Source organism: Ursus maritimus, unplaced genomic scaffold, assembly GCF_017311325.1.
Source record: "Ursus maritimus isolate PB19 unplaced genomic scaffold, ASM1731132v1 scaffold_30, whole genome shotgun sequence".
Lineage (NCBI taxonomy): Eukaryota > Metazoa > Chordata > Mammalia > Carnivora > Ursidae > Ursus > Ursus maritimus.
In genome coordinates, this window is record NW_024425564.1 from 9,860,943 (window position 1) to 9,885,588 (window position 24,646).

General features: G+C 43.0%; 6 protein-coding genes across 7 annotated transcripts; 4 read left to right on the plus strand and 2 right to left on the minus strand.

Annotated features, from left to right (window-relative positions):
• Positions 1–1,493: 1,493 nt before the first annotated feature.
• Positions 1,494–5,789, minus strand: LOC121106100 (histone H3.1). Its single transcript, XM_040645175.1, has one exon. The coding sequence runs from the start codon at positions 5,044–5,046 to the stop codon at positions 4,636–4,638; it is 411 nt and encodes a 136-aa protein (XP_040501109.1). The 5' UTR covers positions 5,047–5,789; the 3' UTR covers positions 1,494–4,635.
• A 138-nt stretch (positions 5,790–5,927) lies between these two features.
• Positions 5,928–6,527, minus strand: LOC103665040 (histone H2A type 1-B-like). The gene has a single exon (XM_008692949.2). The coding sequence runs from the start codon at positions 6,381–6,383 to the stop codon at positions 5,991–5,993; it is 393 nt and encodes a 130-aa protein (XP_008691171.1). The 5' UTR covers positions 6,384–6,527; the 3' UTR covers positions 5,928–5,990.
• Positions 6,528–6,584: 57 nt separating this feature from the next.
• Positions 6,585–15,670, plus strand: LOC103665041 (histone H2B type 1-B-like). 2 transcript variants are annotated; one of them, XM_040645168.1, is made up of 2 exons: positions 6,585–7,111; positions 15,499–15,670. In XM_040645168.1, exons 1-2 carry the CDS (start codon positions 6,654–6,656, stop codon positions 15,653–15,655), a joined length of 615 nt encoding a protein of 204 aa, XP_040501102.1. In that variant the 5' UTR covers positions 6,585–6,653; the 3' UTR covers positions 15,656–15,670. The 2 variants fall into 2 exon arrangements, with proteins under 2 accessions (XP_040501102.1, XP_040501103.1); XM_040645169.1 differs by lacking the exon at positions 15,499–15,670 and adding an exon at positions 7,379–7,703 and having other exon boundaries at positions 6,598–7,111.
• A 1,243-nt stretch (positions 15,671–16,913) lies between these two features.
• Positions 16,914–17,487, plus strand: LOC103665042 (histone H2A type 1-B). Its single transcript, XM_008692953.2, has one exon. The coding sequence runs from the start codon at positions 17,052–17,054 to the stop codon at positions 17,442–17,444; it is 393 nt and encodes a 130-aa protein (XP_008691175.2). The 5' UTR covers positions 16,914–17,051; the 3' UTR covers positions 17,445–17,487.
• A 931-nt stretch (positions 17,488–18,418) lies between these two features.
• LOC103665043 (histone H3.1) lies at positions 18,419–20,062 on the plus strand. The gene is made up of 3 exons (XM_008692954.2): positions 18,419–18,850; positions 18,973–19,075; positions 19,538–20,062. Exons 1-3 carry the CDS (start codon positions 18,444–18,446, stop codon positions 19,589–19,591), a joined length of 564 nt encoding a protein of 187 aa, XP_008691176.2. The 5' UTR covers positions 18,419–18,443; the 3' UTR covers positions 19,592–20,062.
• A 3,632-nt stretch (positions 20,063–23,694) lies between these two features.
• Positions 23,695–24,230, plus strand: LOC103665044 (histone H4). The gene has a single exon (XM_008692955.2). It carries the CDS (start codon positions 23,758–23,760, stop codon positions 24,067–24,069), a length of 312 nt encoding a protein of 103 aa, XP_008691177.1. The 5' UTR covers positions 23,695–23,757; the 3' UTR covers positions 24,070–24,230.
• Positions 24,231–24,646: the final 416 nt, after the last annotated feature.

Here is a 24,646-nt window from a genome sequence, read left to right on the forward strand (position 1 = left end):
AACCAGGAGACTTAATTAAGACACTGCAAATATAATCACAGTTAGTGCTTATGGTTATAGCATACTGCATATCTGTGCTCCCTTTCTCCTTCAAATGCTTTCAAGTCCACACACCTTTTGAGTTTATATACTTGCAATCGTTCCTAACATTGACTGTCTCTTGCAAACAGATCTGCACAGGTAACGGGTGTCCTTTACTTTCAAATGAAATGTATTCCTCAAAAACAAATATCGCCCTTTTCTAGTAAGGGTAAAGGGAGAGTTCATTCACAGAGAGCTAAAAGTTGTAATAAAAATCTCTAATTTTGCCCAGACTTTGGATACAATCTTCATCAATGTTTCTTTGATTTTGTTCCATTCCCTCACCAGTGTTCACAAAGTTGACTGGCTTAAGCCTCATTCCATAAGCCATTCATTAGACTCTAATTTGTCCACTCTAAGAAAAAGGTCCTTGTCTTGATTTCTATTTTATGAAGTCTATATTTTATTTTGACATTATTAATATTATTTTCAATACTCATTATTATCATATTGATAATAGCAATAATATATTCAAATAATTGCCCAAACACAGCTGATTGGATAAAACTGTCAATGAGTACTGCATAAACTAAACTGTGATTGATAATTCAGCAATGAAATTCATGATCTCATGTCCGTGTATGACAAAAGCATGAGTAACGCAGAAATTAAAGGCTACTTGTAACACATTATACCAAACTTTTTTTTTTTTTTCCTGCCCATACACAGTGCTCTCATGGCTGAAAAATTAAATATCCTATTCCTTCTCACAGGCAAAGTTCTAGGTATCATTCTTTGCCTAAGGGAAACGTAGACAGTAACTTTGGGTTGAAATTCATGCCAGAGATGAACAGGTCCAGGAGATGCAAGATTACATCATTAGAGGATTTCACAGTGGAGCAGGGATTTAGGGCACAGTGGAAACAATAGCTTTGAGAGCTCGCATTTCCTGAGCTCTAATGTACAATGTGCCAAGCATTGCTGCTCAGCACTCTCCACTTATTATCACTTTGTCACAGCACTTTGAGGTAAGTGTCATTAATCCTGGGGCTTGGTGATATTAAGAATGTACCTAGTTAGTTTCCGATCAGTGAGCCAGTGTAATTATCCTCTGTACGCTAGTGTTTTTCCTCAGAAGTACAATAAGAGCTATATAGGTTATTTGACATTTTCTAGTAGCCACATTTAAAAAAGTAAAAAAGAAACAAATAAAATCTATTTTCATATTATTTTAACTCACAATGATAAAAATATTATTTCAACTAGTTATCTGGGGCGCCTGGGTGGCACAGCGGTTAAGCGCCTGCCTTCGGCTCAGGGCGTGATCCCGGCGTTATGGGATCGAGCCCCACATCAGGCTACTCTGCTGTGAGCCTGCTTCTTCCTCTCCCACTCTCCCTGCTTGTGTTCCCTCTCTCGCTGGCTATCTCTGTTAAATAAATAAATAAAATCTTTAAAAAAAAAATAAAAAAATATTATTTCAACTAGTTATCTAATACAAAAAATATTAAGGAGATTTTTAAATTCTATTTTTCAGACAGCTCTTTGAAACCTGCTATGTAGTTTACCCTGAAAGCTCATCCCAATTTGGACTAGTCACATTTCAAATGCATAATAGCCATCCATGGCTAGTGGCGACTGTCTTGGACGATATAGCTCCATAGTAAATACTGTGGGGAAGACACAAGCAAATACTTGCTCTGTAGCAGAATCCAGATGTTTCCAAGGAAATGATTATTCTGAGCTGGTCCTGAAGGCCAGAGAGCATCCCTAAGACATGATGGTTCTACTCATCCTACCCACTTCATGTCATACCAGGCCATTGAGCAGAGGACTCTGACAACAGAAGTTAGCCCAAGCCAGGCCACTGTATCTCCTACCCATCCAGCCTAATCTGTGAGACGTTACCCTCGAGGAGCAACTAAATCTAAGAATCCCTTTCTGGGCAATCTTATTGATCAGAAGATATTTAGAGTGTGGGTTTCCTGTGAGATTGCCTGTCAATAATACTTATTAGTAGTATGAATTTAGCCAATTAACTAAAATCTCTTAGGCTAATATTCTTCCTCTATAAAATGGACACAGTGAGAGAACTTGACTTTCCGTGTTGTATTAAGAATGGTATAGGGGCACCTGGGTGGCTCAGTCAATTGAGCATCTGAATCTTGATTTTGGCTCAGGTCTTAATCTAGTCATCGTGAATTTGAGCCCTGCATTGGGCCCCATGCTGGGTGTGAAGCCCACTTTAAAAAAAAAAAGGTATAGAATGATAGAGAACAATTCAGGCCAATCAGTTCACATGGTACTTGACCCATGGAAAACTATGAATGTTAGCTATTAGACTGATTCCAGTGAAAACATGGTTTTATTGCTCTTCCTATGGGGACCTCTCTAAAGGAAGATGATATTCAGTCCAGAATAGATCTATAACACCTGGCAACATTGTCCCAGGGAACTCACATTTACACTGAAAGTGTTCAAATTGCTTGAAGTTGACTTTATATCCTCCCCACGAAGTTTTGTCTTTCTGGTATCTCTGAGAATGGTACCACCATCCGAAGCAGCATGCAAAGCAAAGCTCGGATTATCCCAGAGGCCTACGAGTCATCCCAAACCAGCGATTCTCCACTCCTAGGGCTCTCTGCTGAGATGTGTTAGAGTGGTAGGGGGACAGGGAAAGGTCTTGTATCATTTAGAAAAGCATAGCCACTGCTCAGAAGCACATTTACCCTTTAGCTAATGAAACTCAAATGTTAAGCCCAGTACTTCCAAAGCCCTGAGAGGGCCTCTTGGGAGTATGTTCACTTGGTCTCTCTCTCTTTTTAAAAATTTCAATGTTAAGATATTTTATTCACAGCTGGTTAAACCTGTTGTTTATTGCCACTCAATCTTCCCTTTCGTAATACAATTCACCTTTTGCCTTATTATGCTGGGATATTGATGAACACATTTGGATTTGTGTAAGAGAAATTTTACTTCATATATGTTTAGTTTAGTGTTAGCGAGGTAAACAATTTGCAGATGTGCTCACATAGAGTTCAGTTCTAGCCAATCGGATGTAAGAATGGTTTCAAGGAACGTACTCCTACTGCTCACGGACAAACTTACCTGGATTTCAGGCAAGGAGATGTAGGACTAGATAACGACATCTATGTCTTTGTAGCAACCGCAGTAAGAGTAAAGGTGTCTAGCATGGATGAATCAAGATTGGCAGTGTAGAGAACTGAAAGCCTGTCCATGAAGAATCCTTCCAAATTTTACAACTCACATATGAAAGAAGCTTGACAAAGGATTTCCCAAATTCGAAAACAATCTTAAAAATGACGCTACCAATGATATGTTTTGAAGATGAAACTCAGTTCTAAGGTATCAAGAGAACAAAACAAATTGTGATCAATTTACCCTGGAGGAAATACTGAATTCTCCTCCCACTGTATATATAGAAAATATACCATATATATATATAATTTTTTTTTTTTTTTGGGTGAGCAGCAAAGCAAGGTTTATTGAGTGATAGCACAAAGTTCCCAAGGAGGGAGGTGACCTGAGAGGGTTGCCTTCCAAAATAATTTTCAAGTGAAAATGGAATCAATATGCAGTCAAAAATATTCTAAGAAAAGGAAACCACGCACATTATAGTGTATTTGAGAGTTAATAAAATGTGCTATTTTTCTGAACTTTGTGATGGCTATGGTTTTATTTTTGTAAAATTGGAATTTGGCTCTTCTTTCAATGTAAATTAATATTCAGTCTGGTTTTGTATTTTAAATTTTGAATTTGTTAAGAGTTGCCAAGTTGTGTAAGTTTTAGGCCTCAGAAAACCTTGAGCTACCAGCAGTTTAGCATGATTTATACTTAGAAAATTAAAGAAATTAACTTTAGTTAATGATTTTGTATTTATTAAAAGGGGACGTGGGTAGGAGAGACACTCTAGGTAGCAACCTGTCAGAGTCTCAAATCCCATTGATTTTAGGATGCATAGGCAAGCTTTGGATAATGATTGGCAAATCTTTCTTATTGCATATATGTATTTAGTGGGTCTCCGCTGGTGAGTACAGAAGTCAGTTTCTATCACTCTATCACCTGCCCTTCTCAGGTAGACCAATACAAGATTTCTGGAGTCAGGATACATGAAATGTTTTGTGGACTACTGAAAACGTTATGGATACTGATAATGCTATTAGATATACTTCTATTATGCCAAATGGAATAAAAGTTGTTACAGGGGATGGTCTGGACCCTCTACAAACCCACGTGACTAAATGTTCTCTTTGATGAAGTCCAACTGAACAGGCAAAAGTAATCAATATAAGGGGTTTCAAGGAACTGCACACGTCAGTCCAACTAAGAGCTTATTTTGCCCTCTATTTCTTGTGTACTTGTGAAAACAACTTGTCTAACTGCTCCAAGAAATTAGAACTGCATTCTTCAAGTCACCCCAGAAATGATAAAATGTACTTTAACATTCGAATACCTCATACCTAAAACATTCCACGTCAGAAGTTCCTTTCGTAGCAACGAAATTGCGTTTCGGTAGTTAGAACTAGAAATTACAGCTGTTTTAAAAGATTGTGGGTGGCTCTGAAAAGAGCCTTTTGCAACCAGAAGCTTGTCTTATGCCCTCTCCCCGCGGATGCGGCGCGCCAGCTGGATGTCCTTGGGCATGATGGTGACGCGCTTGGCGTGGATGGCGCACAGGTTGGTGTCCTCGAAGAGCCCCACCAGGTAGGCCTCGCACGCCTCCTGCAGCGCCATGACGGCCGAGCTCTGGAAGCGCAGGTCGGTCTTGAAGTCCTGCGCGATCTCGCGCACCAGCCGCTGGAACGGCAGCTTGCGGATCAGCAGCTCGGTGGACTTCTGGTAGCGCCGGATCTCGCGCAGGGCCACCGTGCCGGGCCGGTAGCGGTGCGGCTTCTTGACGCCGCCCGTGGCCGGCGCGCTCTTGCGGGCCGCCTTGGTGGCCAGCTGCTTGCGCGGGGCCTTGCCGCCCGTCGACTTGCGCGCCGTCTGCTTTGTGCGAGCCATTTGGAAAAACTGTAAACACACCTAAAGCCTGGCGGGCAAAGGCGAAGATTCCTTTATATACAGTAAGAAGCATTCTGATTGGTCTTGTAATTTTTCAAAAGAACCGCGCGATAAAACCATTGGTCGAACTGTAGCCACGTTGATTAATTACTGGAGAATCTGATTGGATGAATTACTCCACGTCTCTCCCTCTTTACAGTGTTAATATTCAAAGATTGTTTTATGCTTTCACTACGTACAGTAGGCCTAACCAGTCATTTAAGAAGTATGTTAAATGTAATTTGTGTGGTTTTGTAAACCTAAATGGGACCTGAGAGTACCCCATCTTTACAGGCTCGGAGGTTATCAATCCTGGTCTGCACACTTCATTGAGTACACTTTTGTCTTAACTTCTCTAGAAGTTAAGTTGGGTTAGTTATTTAGAAGTAAATCTCGGGTAGCTTGGACTGCCACTTCCTAGATCTCTGATCATTATAACTCCCCTAATACGGAGTTTTGTCCTATAAAACTACATGGCAGCGTCCCTGGGTAGATTTGGAACATCACACGTAGAGCACTGGGTCTGATAATGCTAGTTACACACACTAGACCACAAATGACCGCTGACTTTTGTTGAATAAAACGGTTTTTCCTTCAAACGGACAATCTGAAAAGCTCTTGTGGCTTTACTATTGGTCAAAAGCGAATTTCCTTCCTGCTTGTACATTTCAGCCCCTTTACCTTCTTGTAGCGAAGTTAGGTGTAGTATGTACCAAGTTTACAGTAGACGGCCTGTTTTTTTGGATCCCAACGTCTTCACTATTTTGTCTTTTACAAATATATTGAGGACGGATTCTACCAACTTAACTGGTTACCAGCTTTTCTTGTGAATATATGGATGGCTCTGAAAAGAGCCTTTTATTTGCTCTATTAGAATAGAAGATACGTGCTGTCTATGCTAGACCTTACTTCCCCTTGGCCTTGTGGTGGCTCTCAGTCTTCTTGGGCAGCAGCACGGCCTGGATGTTGGGCAGGACGCCGCCCTGCGCGATGGTCACGCGGCCCAGCAGCTTGTTGAGCTCCTCGTCGTTGCGGATGGCCAGCTGCAGGTGGCGCGGGATGATGCGCGTCTTCTTGTTGTCGCGGGCCGCGTTGCCCGCCAGCTCCAGGATCTCGGCCGTCAGGTACTCCAGCACGGCCGCCAGGTACACGGGCGCGCCGGCCCCGACCCGCTCCGAATAGTTGCCTTTGCGGAGCAGACGGTGCACACGGCCCACCGGGAACTGAAGGCCGGCCCGCGAGGAGCGCGTCTTAGCCTTGGCTCGGGTTTTACTCCCCTGCTTTCCACGGCCAGACATACTAAAACAACTTAATCCCACCACGTAAACTGTGAAATACTAAGAAATATACGTACCTCCTGCAAAACAAAGTCTTTTTATAGGCAGCGAGGGGATGAGCTAACAAGCTATTCCATTGGTCTAAATAGGTTAGTCCATATATCCAATAGGAAGAGAGACTGTGTATTCCTTATTTGCATAAACCCCTCCCTTTAGCGAAGTGGTTCTGATTTTATCCAATCAGAAGTAACAATTCTTGAAACTTCATTTGCATTGAAGAACTATAAAAGAATGGGCTCCGGACCCCTCACGACACTAACCTTTGTTCTGGTGAGTGCGGTTAGCGTTTTTTCAGTTCTTAGGAAAAAAACCATGCCTGAGCCTTCGAAATCTGCTCCGGCCCCGAAGAAGGGTTCCAAGAAGGCCATCACTAAAGCGCAGAAGAAGGACGGAAAGAAGCGCAAGCGCAGCCGTAAGGAGAGCTATTCCATCTACGTGTACAAGGTGCTGAAACAGGTGCACCCCGACACCGGGATCTCGTCCAAGGCCATGGGCATCATGAACTCGTTCGTCAACGACATCTTCGAGCGCATCGCGGGCGAGGCGTCGCGCCTGGCGCATTACAACAAGCGCTCGACCATCACGTCCAGGGAGATCCAGACGGCCGTGCGCCTGCTGCTGCCCGGGGAGCTGGCCAAACACGCCGTGTCCGAGGGCACCAAGGCCGTCACCAAGTACACCAGCTCCAAGTGAGTGCGCTCCGAGGCATAATCAACCCCAAAGGCTCTTTTCAGAGCCACCCATTTTATCGAAAGAGAGCTATAATACCACTTTGTAGCGGTGTAAGTGCAGGCGTGCGCTACTCTAGCTTGAGTCCTAAGAAAGCCAAGCAAACGACGGTCGTTGAAGCAATTCTAGAGCCAAGAATGGATTTGGAAGATCCGTAGCTTTTAAGCGCAATATGGTCCTGCGGTGTAATGTCCAAAAGCGCTAGTTCACCTCTTTTTTTTTTTCAGCCCAGGTTTCAAGTTTTTCCCTAAGTCTCCGGATGCTTGTAAGTGCTCACTCATCCCTTCCCAGTGTCTGCGTTTCTAAAAATATTTTCCTGTTGGGTAAAGTAGTGGTTGAAGGTTTTCAGAATAGGGACCCCCAGGTTGATTTTTTATTGGGAGGAAGCTACGTCTGGGCGGCGGAAAGAGCACGTAGAGGCTTATATACCTGGACTCAAGTTCCGTGGCCTAAATCATTGGGTAAACAGTAAACCGTCGCCTGTGGTTCCGGTGGGCACCTCTGGGGTATACCTCAAGCTCTTTGCTCACAGATTAAAGGAAATTTCGCATTAGAATTGTTCACCGATGGCGATAGCTATTCTAAATCCGTTTCAATTCTTCTTGCGTCCCAGCAGTCTGATCTTCCACTTCCCTTTTTGAGTGTCCTTGTCTTTTGGGGAATGCCACTAGAAGGGCGGGAAGGATGGCCCTCCAGCTCTCGGAGGGACAAAAGGTTTGAATTTCCCGCTCTTCCCTCTCGTGTCACCTCACTGGCTTAGAGGAGGGCCCGGGTCGGAGAGGAAGATGTGCTGGTTTTTCTCGGCAAACCTTTTTCAAGGAACCCCGGACTCCAAAAATAATCTCCCAAAGACAGAAAGTGGCCTTAGTGGAGGACTAGGAGGTAATGGGGCAGTTCGAGGTCCGGGACTGGGGGAGGGGAGGAGAATGGGTAGCTGCTGCCTGCCTATGAAAAGGAGGAAAACTAGTTTTCATCGGTTTATGAGCATTTTATGTAGTTGACACAACGGTGTCTTTAGATGAAGAAATTAAATGTACAGTAGAATTTTCTTAAAAGGACACCTTTACAAAGCAAATTCAAATGATGTTTTCCCAGATCCCACATGTCAGCCGACCTCTGTATCTGTACGAGTACTTCGAGTCTCAGCAACACAGAATTTATCGTTGTGAACGAGACCCCGGCCTTAAAAATTAATAATTATAAAAAGACATACCCCCCCCCTTTTTATTATCAAACTCAGGATACGGTTTAAGAATCGCTGACCCTTATGTTCTTCCCCTGGAGAGGTGAGATCTGAGTGGTAATATTTCTTATGCTGTTCAAAATGATCCGAGGTAGGGATTACCTTGTCCTTCAAAACTTTCACCTGCCTGCTTGCTTTCTACCTTTCTTCTCTCTGTCCTCTCTCCCTCCCTGCTCCCCTTCCTTCCTAGTATTTGATGCTTTACCTAAAACTTTACCCCTAACCGACAAGTTCAAACTAAACTGGGGTTTGTAAACTCAGACCTAGGCCTTTTTGCCATCCGTACTAAATACCTCTAGTAAGTGAACGGAGAATTTGAAAAAAAAAAAAAAAAAAAAAAAAGAAAAGAAAAGAAAAGAAAAATCAGATGCCTGGACTCTGTGGTAGACTCCAGATTTCTAGTGGGATGTGGTGAGAAAGAAAAAACCTCATACTCTCTCTCCAGCTGCACCTGATGAGGCACAGACTTTGGACACAGCAGAGCCAGCAGGCAAGCCATCCAAGCGAGATTCTACCAGGGTTTATACACCCTCTTCCCTAATAAAGCACCCACGTTTTCTCCAGAGAGGCAGTTTCTGAGTAAAAAAGCAAATGAGAAAAATAATAACGTGTATTACTTCCCTGATTCTCCTTGCAGCCAAGGGAAGTTTTGCCTGTCTTCCTATCCCACAAAGATGACCACAAGACAGGGAGAGCTTGATCTGTGGGGGAGGGAAAGAGGAGCTGCTCTGGGTTAAGTTCTGGGTGCCAGGAACAAGACAGACGGGTTGGAGAGACTTTTAATTTGAAGGGAGGTTGAGAATTTGGAAAAGAGAAGAAAGATCCACAGACAGATAACAGGGAGTCCAGAAAGTGGTTATGATTTGGGAAAGGGGGCACAGTTAGAAGTGGAATGCCCTGGCCCTGCTTCCTGGCAGATGAGAGGACACAGACTTCTCAGTTCTGTCTTCAACATCTGCACATTTGATGTCTTTCTTCTTGGCTTTTCATTTCTGTTAAACAATATACACATTTAAGTCAAATCTTTTTAACTTCCTTGCAAAACAATACCTGCCCGTTATTTTAAAATAATAAACACCACAAATAATTTTAAACACATGAAAAGCAACTGAAATTCAATTATCCAGGACATTTTTGCCATCAATCTTCTGGAAATTTTACTTTGTGCAAGTCTATATACGTATAGAAATATAAATGTCATATGAGATCATATTTCCTCTTCTCTTTTAAAATTAATAGAGAATTGCCAGGTGAACAGGGAAACCCTGGGCCCTGGAGCCTCCACTCAGCCTATCCCAAAGAGTTTGACGAAACATTCTTGGTCTTGTCACACGAAAGAATTCAAGGGCAGATATGCAACACAGAGGACAAGGGACACAAGCGGGAAAGTTTATTAAAGTTAAAAGTATACTCTTGAGATATGAGAGAGAAAGAGCTGCCTCCCCCTGCTTTTTCTTCCTCACTCGCTCAGGGGTTTCCTGTTGAGGCGCCGCCATCTTGGGCCTGTCTGGTGGGATCCGGCTGCTCGTGGATGCGGCCAGGACAGGCAACCGACCTTCCCCACAGCCGGCCGTGGCCTCCTCCTTGCTGGTCTCCGGGCATCTCATTAGAGCCTCGCTTAGCTGCCTAACTAACAGTACAGAAAGAGAGCAATTGTCAGGGATAACTTTTTTTTTTTTTTTAATCTGAAAGACTTACTGCAAGGCGGGGCAAACATCTGATTAACCAAACATCTACTCTTAATTACCTTCCTGTGAATTGCCAACTTCTCCTTCGAAGCCCCAGGTCCCTACCCTATTCCTTAGCTCAGGATGGCATACAAGCCCCAATTGCCTCACTGCCTTTGAGTCTCATGTCTTTGTGGGGCTCCCAGACATAAGAAATTATATTTGCTTTCCTCCTGTTAGTCTGCCCTGTGTTGAAATGTAATTATTAAACCAGCCAAAGAACCTGGAAGGGAGGAAGGGAACATTTTCCCATCTCTACATTACCATTGCTGGGTTACGGATGAAAACAAGCCACATGTTGAGCTCCGTATATTTGCTAACTTTCTGTAGAGCTGTCCTATCAGTTGTTGAGAGGGGTGTTGGCCCGTCTACCTGTAATTGTGGATTTGCAGGTCACTCCTTGCAGTTCTACCAGTTTTTGCCTCACATATTTTGTAAGGCTGTTATTTGGTGCTTACACAGTTAGAATTGCTTGGTTTGGGGCGCCTGGGTGGCTCAGTCGGTTAAGCGTCTGCCTTCAGCCCAGGTCATGATCCCAGAGTCCTGGGTTGGAGCCCCACATCAGGCTCCCTGCTCAGTGGGTAAGCTGCTTCTCCCTCTGCCTGCCACTCCTCCTGCTTGGGCTCTCTCCCTCTCTCTGTCAAGTAAATAAATAAACTCTTAAAAAAAAAAAAAGAATTGCTTGGTTTTCTTTTTAGTTTGACCATTTTATCATTCTGTAATGTCCTTTTCTATCTTTGGTAATTTTCTTTGCTCCGGTTTACTTACCTTATATTAATACAGGCACCCCTGATTCCTTTTGTTGGGATTTGCATGGTTTCTCTTCCTCTACCCTGTAATTTCAACTTGTGTATATAGTTATATTTGAAGTGAGTTCCTGTAGACACTGAAAGGGAACATTATTTGCCACCCTAAAATATGCCTCTTTGGCGTAAGGATTACCTAAACTGATTTTTTTTTTTTTTTTAAATAGCAGACATTAAATAAGCTTTGAAAACCTAGTAGGAGTTAGCCTTTCGTAAGAGAAATTTACATATACAAGGGAAATCTGCATTTCTAAGAGTGTTTTCTTGTCTGTGCCAGGAAAGGAAGGATGACTAAAACTGTAGGAACACATTGGAGAAGGCGAAGACAAATCTGCCTGACAACCATAGCCTTGTTTACTGTGGTTTGCCTAGTAACCTCCCAAAACTGGCGTCCCCACCCTCCACCCCAAACATCTTTTGCCTTTAGCTGGAGATGGTATTTAAGGTGGTGGCTTGGGCCGTTTGAGGTGTTACTCAGTATTTCCTGGGTCTCCCCCTTGTATACAGGAAGTACACATGTTATTAAACTTTTGTTTTTTTGTTTTTTCAAAAAGCTCTGTTTCCTCCTGTTAGTCTGTCTTGTATTACGGGGTAGTCTCAGCTAACAATCTAGAAGGGTAGAGGGAAAATTATTTTTCCTCCCCTACCACATTTGGAGCATGTACTTTTATCCCCTCAGCCGATCTCTGTTATTTAATGGATGTATTTAGACCGTATACATTTAATGCAATTATTGATATTGATGGGGTTCAGGACATACTACCCCAAAAGGTGGCCCTTTGATATACTGAATATCTTAAGCTAGAGATGTCTGGGAAAACAGCAAAGCAAGGTTACTTTGGCCTCCTCTCCCTCACCCTTCTTACCTAAAGGCAGGATTAGAAAACCATTATCAGGAACAGGGAATTTAGGGCTGAGAAGACTATATGAACAAACCTTGTTACTTCTTCACCATTTACTCCCTATTGTCCAAACCCCTTTGCCTTTTTGGTTCTTTAGAAATCTGTTTCATTGTCTAAAGGTATAAAAGCTTCCTGCTTTGGTCTCTTCTTTAGGTCTTCATTTTTTTAGGAAGGCTTCGAAATACATGTAAAAATTCCAATAAAATTTGTATGCTTTTCTCCTGCTAGTTTATCTTTGTCAGTTTAATTATCAGACCCAGCCAGGATTCTAAAAAGCTTTAGGAAACATTTTTCTCCCATACGTGTTAGTCCTCAACTTTGCCATTTTATTTTTTGTTTTCTGGTGGGTTTTTTTGTTTGTTTTTAATTTTTCCCTCGCTGTTGTTCAATTCCTCTGTTTTCTAGCTCCAGCTTTCCTGTGGGCTACTTGAATATTTTCTTGAGAGAGTTTGAATCTGATTCATCTGTCGTCTTTGGTAGTTTCTTAGTGGTTGCCCTAGATACTACCCACACAGGACATCACCGTCCAGTGGTATCTACATGTTACCAGTTCAACCTTACAAAGCTTGTCTCCTTTTAAATCTTTTTACCCTTTCTTGTTTGTAATATAATTATCTGAAATAGTTCCTTTATATACAGCAAGAACCACATCAGATAATGTAAGAAATTTTGCTTCTAAACATAATTTAGAAATCAAGAGAATTGTATTTACCCATATTTCTTTCTTATCTTTCTTCCTTCCTAATGTTCCCAAAATCTCATATCATGTCCTTTCTTTTTCAAGAACTTCCTTCTGCCATTCTTCTATGGAGAGATATGCCAGCAACAAATACCACTTTACTTCATCTGAGAATGTCTTTATTTCCGCACCAATTCCTAAACGACATGAAACTCAGAGTGATAGTACCAGTTCCCTACTTTTAGCTCTTAAAAAATGTGACATTGCCATTTGGTATGTGGTTTCTGATGAGAAATCTGCTGTCATTTGAGTTGGTTTTTTCCGTATTATGTAGGCTTTGTTTTTCTCGCTGCTTTCAAGATTTTTTCGTGTTTAGTTTGTGTAGGTTTGATTATGATGTTTTATGGCAAGAATGGGTTTGGGTTTACTCTACCTGGGGGTTTGTGTAGCTTCTGGAATCTGTAAGTTTACATCTTTTGTCAAATTTAGGAATTCTTGGGCATTATTTCTTCAAATACTTCTCCAATACCACACTCTTCTCTCCTCTCCTTTTGATTCTCCAAAGACAAGAATGTTAGATCTTCATTCTCCCACACGTCTCTGATGATGATTTTTCTCCCCAGTCTATTCTCTCTCTGTTGTTCAAATTGGGTAATTTCTATTTTTCTATCTTCAGATTCACAGATTTTTTCCTCTGTCTTCTCCATTCTGCTGTTGAGCCCATCTGTGGAGATTTTTATTTCAGTCATTGTATTTTTCAGTTCTAAAATTTGAATTTGGTTCTTCTTTACAACTTTTATTTTTTTTCCCTGAGATTTTCCAGCTTTTTATTTGTTTCAAGTATGTCTGCAATTGCTCATTGAAGTATTTTTATGATGGCTGCTTTAAAATCCTAGTTGAATGATTCCCACATGCTGAGAGGGGAGAAGGGCCTCATTATTTATGACAAAGTGAAGTCCAGGATCCCCATGTGGCCTCCACGGAAACCTCATACCTGGGGAGATGGGGAGGCAGAGGCAGAATTTTTTCCACAGTGTTTCACTGGAGTACAGTGGTTATTTCTTAAGTTTTCTACTTTCTAGGTCAACTTTGGTCTTTTGGCTAGAAATATCAGGCTTTTCTTGTTTTGTGTCTTTATTGTTGTTGTTCATTTGCTCTCCTTGCCATTTCTAGATTGCCAACTTCTTCAGCACCAAATCCAGGATATATGAGGTAAAAAGAAAACCCAGAGAACACAGAACTGTCTTGTTCCTCAGCTCTCAAGTTTAGTTAGCCAACCTGCCTTCTCTCCACCTTTGGCAGTCTATTATTTAATTTATAGGTAATGTCCGGAATTTCTAGTTGTACCTAGCAGAAAGAATAGAGATAAGTGTATTTACTTCATTGTGGTCCAGAAACAGAAGTTTTTATGCTTTTGAAGTAATTTTTATACATTGTTTCTATGTGATGTAAGAGAGGTTTCCAGCTACTATTTTCAAACATATTGCCACAAAGAACACATCCTGGGAATTAAATAGACATTTATACTTAATAGATAAGAAACATAATTGGATATGATCATTCTTTTTTTTTTTTTTTAAGTGGCTTTTGAAGTAACTTTTTTTAAAGAGGTTTTTGGGGTAACTTTTTGAATAACTGACTTTATTAGAATTCTGTCAGGTGAGGGGCGCCTGGGTGACTCTGTTGGTTGAGCATCCAACTCCTGGTTTCGGCTCAGGTCATGATCTCGGGGTCCTGGGATTGAGCCCCACGTTGGGCTCCTTGTGGAGTCTGCTTGTCCTTCCTCCCCCCACTCCTCCCCCGCTTATGCTGGCTCACTCTCTCTCTCTTATAAATAAATAAAATCTTTAAAAATTTTTGTCAGATGAATACGATGTACAGATCTAGATCAAATCAACTCGAGCTGCCTTTCAAGATGTGTTCTTATTGTTAACTTTTATTTTAAAATGAGGGATTCTTTTGTCTCCTGTCTTTAACCAGTGTTCTATAATGTGTTTACGGTAAATAACAGGGGCTCCTGGCTGACTCAGTCAGTTGAGCATGCAACTCTTGATCTCAGGGTTGAGAGTTCAAGTCCCACTTTGGGTTTGGAACCTATTTAAAAAAAAATACACACACACACACACACACACACACACAGTAAGTGGCCCTCAGAATAAATTAATGAGTTAAAAGCATTTATAACTGTAACTCTTGCAGTGTTCAGATGAACATACTCAAACCCAGACTCTTCCAAATGCTTCTATTAGGGAGGAACAACTTCTCTCTACACTCACAGGATCTCCAACTGTGTCTAAGAATTCAACTTACATAGATTAATGGGATAAAAGCATACAAGTATTAATTATTACTTTTCGTCTACATGCACATGGGAGTTTTCAAAAGAAAAATGAAGATCCAAAGAAGCAGTTAGAATTTAATGCTTATACACTGTGTTGGACAAAGAACAGTAAATTATGACAATGTGACAGGCAAAGGGGCTGGGGCAAGGATAGTGAATTGGGTGAAGAGACTAGGAAGATAAGGGTTAGTTTAACAATGTTTGCACAGATTTCTCTTGGCCTTAACTTCCTGTCCATGGTGAGAAGAATCCCTTTCCTTCTGGTATAGGAAGGACAGCTTTCGCATGGGAGTTTCAACTCCTGCTTTTAAGGAAAAAAAGGTAGAAAATGAGATTGTCCTCGCAGCTGTTCTTTTGCAAGTTCTTTTAATTCAAACTAGTCAATATGCCAAATAGTCTATTTGGGGAGGGCATGTTCTGGACAACTTCAGCAATAACCTCAAGGCCAGTTAGTTTTTCTCAAATGTGTTCAAGTGACATTACACTGTTTTGATTTCTATTGAGCAAAGAACAGTTATTTACTTTCTTTCATTGCTTATACAAACCCATATGCATCAAAGTGTCCTGCTTCTGACAGAAAGGTGTTATTGGGGACAACTACTTTTCTTTTCATATATTTTTTAAAGTTTTTACTTATTTATTTTGACAGAGATACAGCCAACGAGAGAGGGAACACAAGCAGGGGGAGTGGGAGAGGAAGAAGCAGGCTCCCAGCGGAGGAGCCCGATATGGGGTTCGATCCCGGAACGCCAGGATCACACCCTGAGCCGAAGGCAGCTGAGCCACCAGGCACCCCAGGAAGTTGAATATGGTTAAGAGAAGAAGACAAAAGAGTCAGAAGACTTAAGAGAAGGCAAAAAAGAAACAGAAGAAGAGCATCTTTACTCTCCTGCCAGGTTCCCTGGATCGAAGGCTGGTTCTCTGACACAGTTGGCTTATGAGTAGATTTTCTCACACATAGGCTCTTGTTCCTTTTACCATCCTGTTTGGGAATCAGGAGACTTTTAGGCTTGAGCCTGCAAAAATTCCTGAAATAATTATTCACCTCTATCTGGGGCCCATCCAGTTCTATCTCATGGACTGTAAAAGGAAAAACAGCAACATTTCTCCTGGCAGTCTCTCGTGATGACGGAATTTCCTGAACCAACTAGAATCCTTTGTGTTGTACCAAATGAGAAAAGAGAGAAGGCAGGACAATGGGGAATGGCGCTGGGAATGATGACTTCCCCAGTCAGGAGTTTGGAGTCCTTGCTCTCCTGAACTAACTCAGCGTGACCCGCACCGGGTCAAACAAACAGACAATTTCAGTCTCTAAGTTTTTCAGTCTCTAAAGTGAACAGTACTCTATATACTTTGAGGGTGGTCCCATCAGGCCTCATATGTAAGATAAAGACTGAGGCAGAAAACTTGCTGTCCTAGGTCAGGGGCTGGATGGTCCAGTTCTTGCCTTCAGTTTTCATTGTTCAGATGTTTTAAGACTTGGGCTCTGACAAAGGAATTTCTAAAAAAGATTTATTTATTTATTTATTTATTTGACGCAAGCAAGCGAGGGGTGGGGAGGGCAGGTGGAGAGAGAATCTTAGGAGGACTCCGACATAAGAGCAGAGGCCCACGATGGGGCTCCCTGGGGCTCAATTTCACAACCCTGAGATCAGGACCAGAGCCTAAAAGAGTCCCATGCTTAACCGACTGCGCCACCCAGGTGCCCCCGAAGAATTATTTTGTTCCTTTCTTTCTTTTCTGTTGTGAGGTTCAAAGCGTTAAAGCAACTGCTGACATAGATAGACTTTTTAAATGTTATTTATTTAACAATTTTTCTGTTTATTCCTTTCCACAATCAGTCACCATCCTGGAAAAAGACAAACAGCCAAAAGACAGAGCAATGAGGACAATCACTTCTGCTTCTGATTGCATTTTGAAATAGTATTATTGAAAGAACCAAATTGCTTCAGTTACTAGTATTAAAATAAAAGTTCTTCATACCGGATTACGCAGGAGCATTCGAAAACCTCCCGCTAGATGGAGGGCGTGTATGCAAATGAGGGATGCTGATTCTGATATTCCATTGGTTATTTGAAAATAGCCAATGGGAGACTTGCAAACAGCCTACCTCCTGTTAGTATAAATACTTCTCCTGCGGTCCCTCTTGCTCTATACTGCTCGCGTTTTTTCTGAGGGCGTTTGGTTTCTACTCTATTAATCATGTCAGGTCGCGGCAAGCAGGGAGGGAAGGCTCGCGCCAAGGCCAAAACGCGCTCCTCGCGGGCCGGTCTTCAGTTCCCGGTGGGCCGTGTGCACCGCCTGCTCCGGAAGGGCAACTATTCGGAGCGAGTTGGGGCAGGCGCGCCCGTGTATTTGGCAGCCGTGCTGGAGTACCTGACCGCTGAGATCTTGGAGCTGGCGGGCAACGCGGCCCGCGACAACAAGAAGACGCGCATCATCCCGCGCCACCTGCAGCTGGCCATCCGCAACGACGAGGAGCTCAACAAGCTGCTGGGCCGCGTGACCATCGCGCAGGGCGGCGTCTTGCCCAACATCCAGGCCGTGCTGCTGCCCAAGAAGACTGAGAGCCACCACAAGGCCAAGGGGAAGTAAAATACCGACCTTTCCTTGCAATGGGTTTTTCCTGATAAAGAAAAGTTAACTTACCAGCTTACAAAGGCTCTTTTAAGAGCCACCCACTTTCTCTATTGAAAGAGCTGTCCTGCTTTGAACTATAACTAGCGCTTAAAAAGTGGAAATGTCACAACCCCCAGAAAGCTTTACCGTTCCCCATAAAAACCGTAATATTTGCTTTGAGGCAAAAGCCATATGTGGATTTAGGTGAGTGTGGATAAAACAGTATTGACCATATCTGGCCATAATCGGTGGGCTAGTTTCTAGTTAAGCAGGAAGGCTCTATTCTACAGATGAAGTTTGAAAGTTTTTCGCACGGAGAGTAGCTTCACATTTCGGAAAATGAAAATAATAGTGAAAGGCGCTGGGATCTTAAATTTTTCAGTATTTTCTGCTAAAGATGTTGAATACCCGCATTCTCCGTCTAGATCTAAGTTGATGAAAACGCACATTTGCTGAAGCAATTGAGAATAAGTCACAGGTCCTTGATGATTCATGCTTGTGAATAAAGACTATTTTCCTAATTCTCCACAATATTTGTGCCACACCCAAGAAAATTTTGAATTTCATTTTAGATGGAGCCCATTTGTATATTTCCCTAGGCACCTGGAAATTGACAGTTTCTCTTTTAAAAAAAGATTCATTGGAAATTCCTATGCTGCTTTGCGTGATTACCTTACATTTCAAAATATTTGAAGTTCTCGGTGCAAGATTTTGTCCACAGCGGAGATAAGAAAGGCAAGGGTAAATAAATGACGTCAGAGTAGCTACAGTGAGGGGCAGGGTTTAGGATTCATTCACCAACCTGAAAGCAACTCTTAATCCGGGCACCGCTCACGGAGCTGGGCCAATCCGCGGAGGGCGCGGGAACTTTTGAATATTCCAGGGCCCAATGGTTGTTGGTCTGGCTGTATAAAAGAAGGAGGGCTGTATGCCTTTTACCGGTTTCGGTGAAGACACTCTCTGTCCGCTTTGGCAATGGCTCGCACGAAGCAGACGGCGCGCAAGTCGACGGGCGGCAAGGCCCCGCGCAAGCAGCTGGCCACCAAGGCGGCCCGCAAGAGCGCGCCGGCCACCGGCGGCGTCAAGAAGCCGCACCGCTACCGGCCCGGCACGGTGGCCCTGCGCGAGATCCGGCGCTACCAGAAGTCCACCGAGCTGCTGATCCGCAAGCTGCCGTTCCAGCGGCTGGTGCGCGAGATCGCGCAGGACTTCAAGACCGACCTGCGCTTCCAGAGCTCGGCCGTCATGGCGCTGCAGGAGGCGTGCGAGGCCTACCTGGTGGGGCTCTTCGAGGACACCAACCTGTGCGCCATCCACGCCAAGCGCGTCACCATCATGCCCAAGGACATCCAGCTGGCGCGCCGTATCCGTGGAGAGAGGGCGTAAGTTTTTAGGGAGCGCCAACTTTAAACCCAAAGGCTCTTTTCAGAGCCACCCAATTACTTCCATAAAAGTGGCTGTGATCGATTCGGTGTTCTCATCTGTGACCTTGACCTTTGTAAAGGTTACTGGGCACCTGCGGTAACCCAATCATTGGCATCCTAGCTGATGGAGTGACCAAGACCGACAAAGGAACTGGAAAAATACTTTCCTGGGAATTTCCCCAGGTAAGTTAGTGTACCGTGACCGTAAGTAGTCATTTTAAACAGCAGGGACCGTGAACTGCCCACTTTAACTGGCGACTGCTATGATCCTCCTATTTTTATTAGACAGTTGAGGTCCGTGATCTCCCCTCTAAGAATACAATCTAGCCTAGCCTATTCATAGGTGATTACGAATCAAAGTTGCAGTAATGACTACAGATATTTAAGGTTTCTTATAAAATTCCTCATCCCAATGTAATTTTCTCATAACATTCCTACATCTTTGTTAATTTTTAAGATAACCCAAAATTTCAACTGAGGTAAGGCTCCAACTGCTTGCATATTTCTTTATAGCTACCTACCCATTCTTTATACTAGTTGATCAGTTGATCAAGCATCATTTATCAAGACCCTTCATTGCTTAAATGCATTATTTTTTATTTGTGGCCCTGCTTGTGATTGGTTGCATTGTTTTATTTCTTCTAGGGCTATGCCACAAGTTTTCCACGATTCTTGGCTGTAATTTCCATTCAAGTTTAGGAGTTTAACTTTTTTGTTGTTAATCTTGCTCTCTGGAGTTGGGATTCAGTACTGGAAGGAAGATGATCCATATAAGAATTGTGGTTGATTGTTGAGAAGAAAAATAACATTTACTTTAACATTTAAAAAATTCCCATATTTCACCCAATTATTTCAGGAAACAATTATTTAAAAAATTTATAGCATTTACACTATACTTACAAACTACCTTTAACAGAACAATACATAATGCTGTAGAAGATAATAGCCACCAAATTCCAAAGTCTTTGCTTGTTTCATTTTCCACACCTTAGATCTTAATACCTAAAATTTTGGGCCTACATCTGAGATGTCAGTTGATGCACAGTACTAAATCATGTGGACAACACTTAACAACCAGAAACACAAAACAGAAAATTACATTTGCATTGTGTGGTTTACTTGGATTTATTTACATTCCAGGATTTTAATAAAACAACTTTTGCGTTACAACATATTTGCATTTTTTTAAATGATAAGGTTGGACATTTCTATGGACGTGTATGTGTCACCATGTGATATTTTTAACATTTCATTTTTCCAGACTCTCATACATACAACTCTGGCACAGACCTTTGCCACCCATATAAAGGGTCAGTCAGAGGCAATCAATGCCCTTGGCTTGAACCAGAGAGACTTGCTGAAGTCCAAGTATCTTGGTTTTTCTTACAGCTGTGCTGACTCTTATGTACATTGTTTGGCTTTTCCCCCTGATATTCTATGTCTCTGTTAGAAAAAGGGTGTTTTAGTTACAGGGCCTGAGAGGATGGCTTTAAAAAAGTAAAAGTACCCATTGCTGTCTGAGGGTTTGATGGCCAGGGGACGGTGGCTCAGACTGTGCTCCTCCCCACCGCCTGCCACCCCTTTCCCAGCCAAGGATCAACGATTTGGCTATAAGTCTGCATTTACTTGAGCTCCTCAACAGAATAATTGCCCAGTGTGTAGGAAAGTAAGGTTAGCACCATCTTAGAATTCATAATCTTGCTAATCTTTCTCCAGGAGTCTTCTGGAAGCTGGGAGCACAGAGCAGCATTTAGATGATAGATTGCCGCTGTTCAAATTCCAGCTTTTCTCCTTACTGTGCCCTTTTACACAATTGACTTCTCCATTATCAGAGAAATGGGGGTAATATTTCCCACCTCAGAACTGTTATTGGGATAATATGAGTTGATTTTTGGACACAGAGCATTGTATAAATGCTTTTAATTTTCCTGACCTCTGTATTATTTTCCCTTATAGTCTCAGATTTTTTAAAAAATTGAAATAAAAATGCAAACTTCAGCTTCTAAACTTCCTTTTCATTTGGCATTACTTTGTTGCTCAAGTTTGGAAATAAAAACTCAGCAGGTATTTTAAAACCAAAGAGTGGAAGAAATTCACATTTGTAAAAGAAAATTTACTGAACATATTGGACCCAAGGTTGTGGCAGCATTTTAATATCAATGCGTTAAGCATTTATTACTTTATATTAGCAGAGTGATATGGTCATGTGGAGAAAAAAACGGGTGTTTAATTTACAGATCGTATCTTTTAAATTGTTGTTGCAAGGTCCTCGGTCACACAGGGTTTTTCTCTCCCAGGCACCACGGAGTGATATTACCACAAAGGCTAAAGTTTGCAGCTAATGCTCGTGGTTTCTAGAACCACTTTTGCTTTGTTACAGACTTTCAGAAGAGAGGAGGAAGCCAGGGTCAGGGTGCATTTTTCAGACTAAAAAGTTTAGTAGTAGCACTTCCAGTCATCCCAGGAGAAGTGGCTTACTAATCAAGGAGTGTTTTAGGGAGACTTAACACAACAGTGGGAAGTCAGTTTAGAGATTTGAACTGCATTCCAGACTTGGCTGCAGGGCAGCCAGAAAGCTGACATTGTCAATGCACCCTTAGAGAGTACACAAAGGAATATTTTCAGACAACCATATTTAACATGTCACATATGAAAAACAAGACAGAGTCTGTCAATCAATAGATGAATAGATAAAGAAGATGTGGTATATAGAGTTGACCCTTTAACAATGCGGGTTTGAACTGTGTGAGCCCACTTTTTTTCCACTAAATGATACAGTACTGTAAATGTTTTCCTCTTCCTTATGATTTTTTTTAAAGATTTTATTTATTTATTTGACAGAGATAGAGACAGCCAGCGAGAGAGGGAACACGAGCAGGGGGAGTGGGAGAGGAAGAAGCAGGCTCATAGCAGAGGAGCCTGATGTGGGGCTCGATCCCATAACGCCGGGATCACGCCCTGAGCCGAAGGCAGACGCTTAACCACTGTGCCACCCAGGCGCCCCTCTTTCTTATGATTTTCTTGATAACATTTTCTTTTCTCTAGTTTACTTTATAATAAGAATAGAGCACATAGTACATATAACATACAAAATATGTGTTAATAGACTTTATGTTATCAGCAAGGCTTCTAATCAACAGTACGATATTGGTAGTTTTGGGGGGGGCGTCAAAACTTATATGCAGATTTTCAACTGTGTAGTGGTCAGTACCTCAACCGCTGTGTTTTTCAAGGGTCAACTGTATATACAATGGAATATTAGCATAAAAAAAGGATGAAATCTTATTATTCATATGAATGGACTTAGAGGGTATAGGCTAAATGAAATAAGTCAGACAGAGAAAGTCAAATACCATATGATTTCACTTATACGTGGAATCTAAAAAAACAAAGACAAATACAGAGAACAAATTAGTAGTTGTGGGGGTGGGGGATAATAGGCAAAATAGGTGAAGATGATATACAATGTCCCGTTATACAATAAATAAGTCACAGGGATGCAAAGTACAACATAGGGAATATAATCATATCGTAATGCCTTCGTATGGTAACAGATGGTAACACACCGTGATGAGAATTTCATAATGTATATAACTGTCAATTCACTATGTTGCACACCTAAAACTAGGATAATATTGTATGTTAGCTATACTTCAATTGAAGACAAAGCCAAAAAAACAGAATTCATCAATGTCTTGTACTATATTAAATGCTGTCATTTAAAAATACAAAGAACAAAAAAAACCCAAAACCCTTCACTATTATATATGTATCTGTGTTGTCTATGTTGTTTTTGGAGTAAAAGTTTGAAAATGAGAGCTCAGGGCAATGTTCCAACTCCAGATAGATTCTTTAAGTAATAATACCAGCTAAACCCAGGCACATTTAGGTAGGACTTCTTTGTGCCAATCTCTGTTCTAGCCCTTTGCTTACATTAGCTAATTTAAATCTTCACAAAAGCTCCATGAGCAGTATCATCACTCACTTCACACATGAAGAAAACGAAGGCAAGGTTACAAGGTCACACAGCTGTAGAAGAGGGAAAATGATTTTCCCCTACCCTTCTGAGTTCATAGCTGAGAACCCTATGATAAAAGATCAACGAGAAAGACAAACAGCAGTTTAATAACATGTTTACCTCCTTTATACATGGGAGATACTCTGAAGAACTGAGTAAAACTCCCTGGAAAGGCCCAAACCACCACTTTAAATACCATCTCCAGCTGAGAGAGGTTGGGGTGGGAGGGGAGCACACGGGGGGAGCCAGGAATGGGTGACCAGGAAAAGGATGGTGACCAGCTTGTGATGCGGCATTAAGTCTGGGCCTTCTCCATGGACAAGATTCTCTGGTGATGTAGTCATCCTTCTCTTTCTGGTACAGAGAGGGAGACAGATGGAGATCTCCTTTATAAATGTAAAATGTTCCTTAAAGAGGTCTCTGATTTTAGAGATTCTTCTGCCTGGTGTTTCTTAAAAATAATCTGCTCAAAAATAGTTCTCACGAAAAGAGGCGTATTTTGGGGCGGCATCTTAGGTACCGTTCGCAGCTAACGATCCCTTCTGAAGGAGAAAGGACAGTACTTCCTTGTAAACTAGAAGCCGCTGTGAACAATCTCATAGGAAAAGACAGCTGCGGATACAGATATCCCGGGCTCAGGAAAATCCAGAGCTTCCACGGGAAACCGCCCTGCTCCCTGCCGGGCAGAGAGCGGGGCTCTGCCCAGAGAGGGGCGGAGCCGGGGGTGGGGCCGCGGGTGCCGCCCGCGCTTTCAGTCTTCAACCAGGTCCGCAGTCTGCTTATAATTACTCCCGACGGACGCACAGGGCCATCGCTGTGTGGCATTCGGCCGAGCGTTTGAGCAGTCATGTCAGGTCGCGGCAAGGGTGGGAAGGGCCTAGGCAAGGGAGGCGCTAAGCGCCACCGCAAGGTGCTGCGCGACAACATCCAGGGCATCACCAAGCCCGCGATCCGGCGGCTGGCCCGGCGCGGCGGCGTCAAGCGCATCTCTGGCCTCATCTACGAGGAGACCCGCGGGGTGCTCAAGGTGTTCCTGGAGAATGTGATCCGGGACGCCGTCACCTACACGGAGCATGCCAAGCGCAAGACAGTCACGGCTATGGACGTGGTCTACGCGCTCAAGCGCCAGGGCCGCACTCTTTACGGCTTTGGGGGCTAAAGAACTTCGTCGTCCCTATTCTCCAAAGTTCCCTAAAGGCCCTTTTCAGGGCCGCCCACTTTCTCTCCAAAAGGGCTGTATACGTCTTGGATTACGGTTTTGGTGGAGAGGTTTATTTGGTTTTCTTGCTACGTGTTTTTTTTTTTTTTTCCAAGTTTCGTCAGAAGCATTCTGAGTTACATACCGGCCGCCGGATACCTCACTCAACCAATGAGCTGGCCGCTCCGTGCGGGGCGGTGGCTTTCCACCAATCAGGGGCCGGTGTTGTCTGAGGAAGGCCAATGGGAACGCGCGTGGACGCTCTCTGGGAGCGCGCGAACCTGACCGCCGCAGCCCTCCACCAGCAAAGCTGCTGCCTGCCGCTTGTCGCCTGTGGAAGGAGTAAACTCCGTGCTTTTGCCAGGAGGCACTCGGGTGGCAGTCGCCGCCAGACCCGTTCACCTGGGAGAGGTGGGTTCGATGAACACTTGAATTTGCGAGAGGCCGCTCCCCGCCTCACAAGCCAGGTGGATTAAACTGCTCTGCCGGAGAGACGCTGCTGAGTCGTCACTCCTGGCGTGTCGCCCCCCCCCCCCCC

Excerpts from the sequence above, each read along its gene's own strand:
- LOC103665044 (XM_008692955.2), top strand. The coding sequence starts at position 23,758 with ATGTCAGGTCGCGGCAAGGGTGGGAAGGGCCTAGGCAAGGGAGGCGCT.
- LOC103665040 (XM_008692949.2), bottom strand. The coding sequence starts at position 6,383 with ATGTCTGGCCGTGGAAAGCAGGGGAGTAAAACCCGAGCCAAGGCTAAG.
- LOC103665041 (XM_040645168.1), top strand. The coding sequence starts at position 6,654 with ATGGGCTCCGGACCCCTCACGACACTAACCTTTGTTCTGGTGAGTGCG. Across the intron at positions 7,112-15,498 it reads ACCAAGTACACCAGCTCCAA|AGATACAGCCAACGAGAGAG; the intron begins GTGAGTGCGCTC and ends TTATTTTGACAG.
- LOC121106100 (XM_040645175.1), bottom strand. The coding sequence starts at position 5,046 with ATGGCTCGCACAAAGCAGACGGCGCGCAAGTCGACGGGCGGCAAGGCC.
- LOC103665042 (XM_008692953.2), top strand. The coding sequence starts at position 17,052 with ATGTCAGGTCGCGGCAAGCAGGGAGGGAAGGCTCGCGCCAAGGCCAAA.
- LOC103665043 (XM_008692954.2), top strand. The coding sequence starts at position 18,444 with ATGGCTCGCACGAAGCAGACGGCGCGCAAGTCGACGGGCGGCAAGGCC. Across the intron at positions 18,851-18,972 it reads CGTATCCGTGGAGAGAGGGC|GTTACTGGGCACCTGCGGTA; the intron begins GTAAGTTTTTAG and ends ACCTTTGTAAAG. Across the intron at positions 19,076-19,537 it reads TTTCCTGGGAATTTCCCCAG|GGCTATGCCACAAGTTTTCC; the intron begins GTAAGTTAGTGT and ends TATTTCTTCTAG.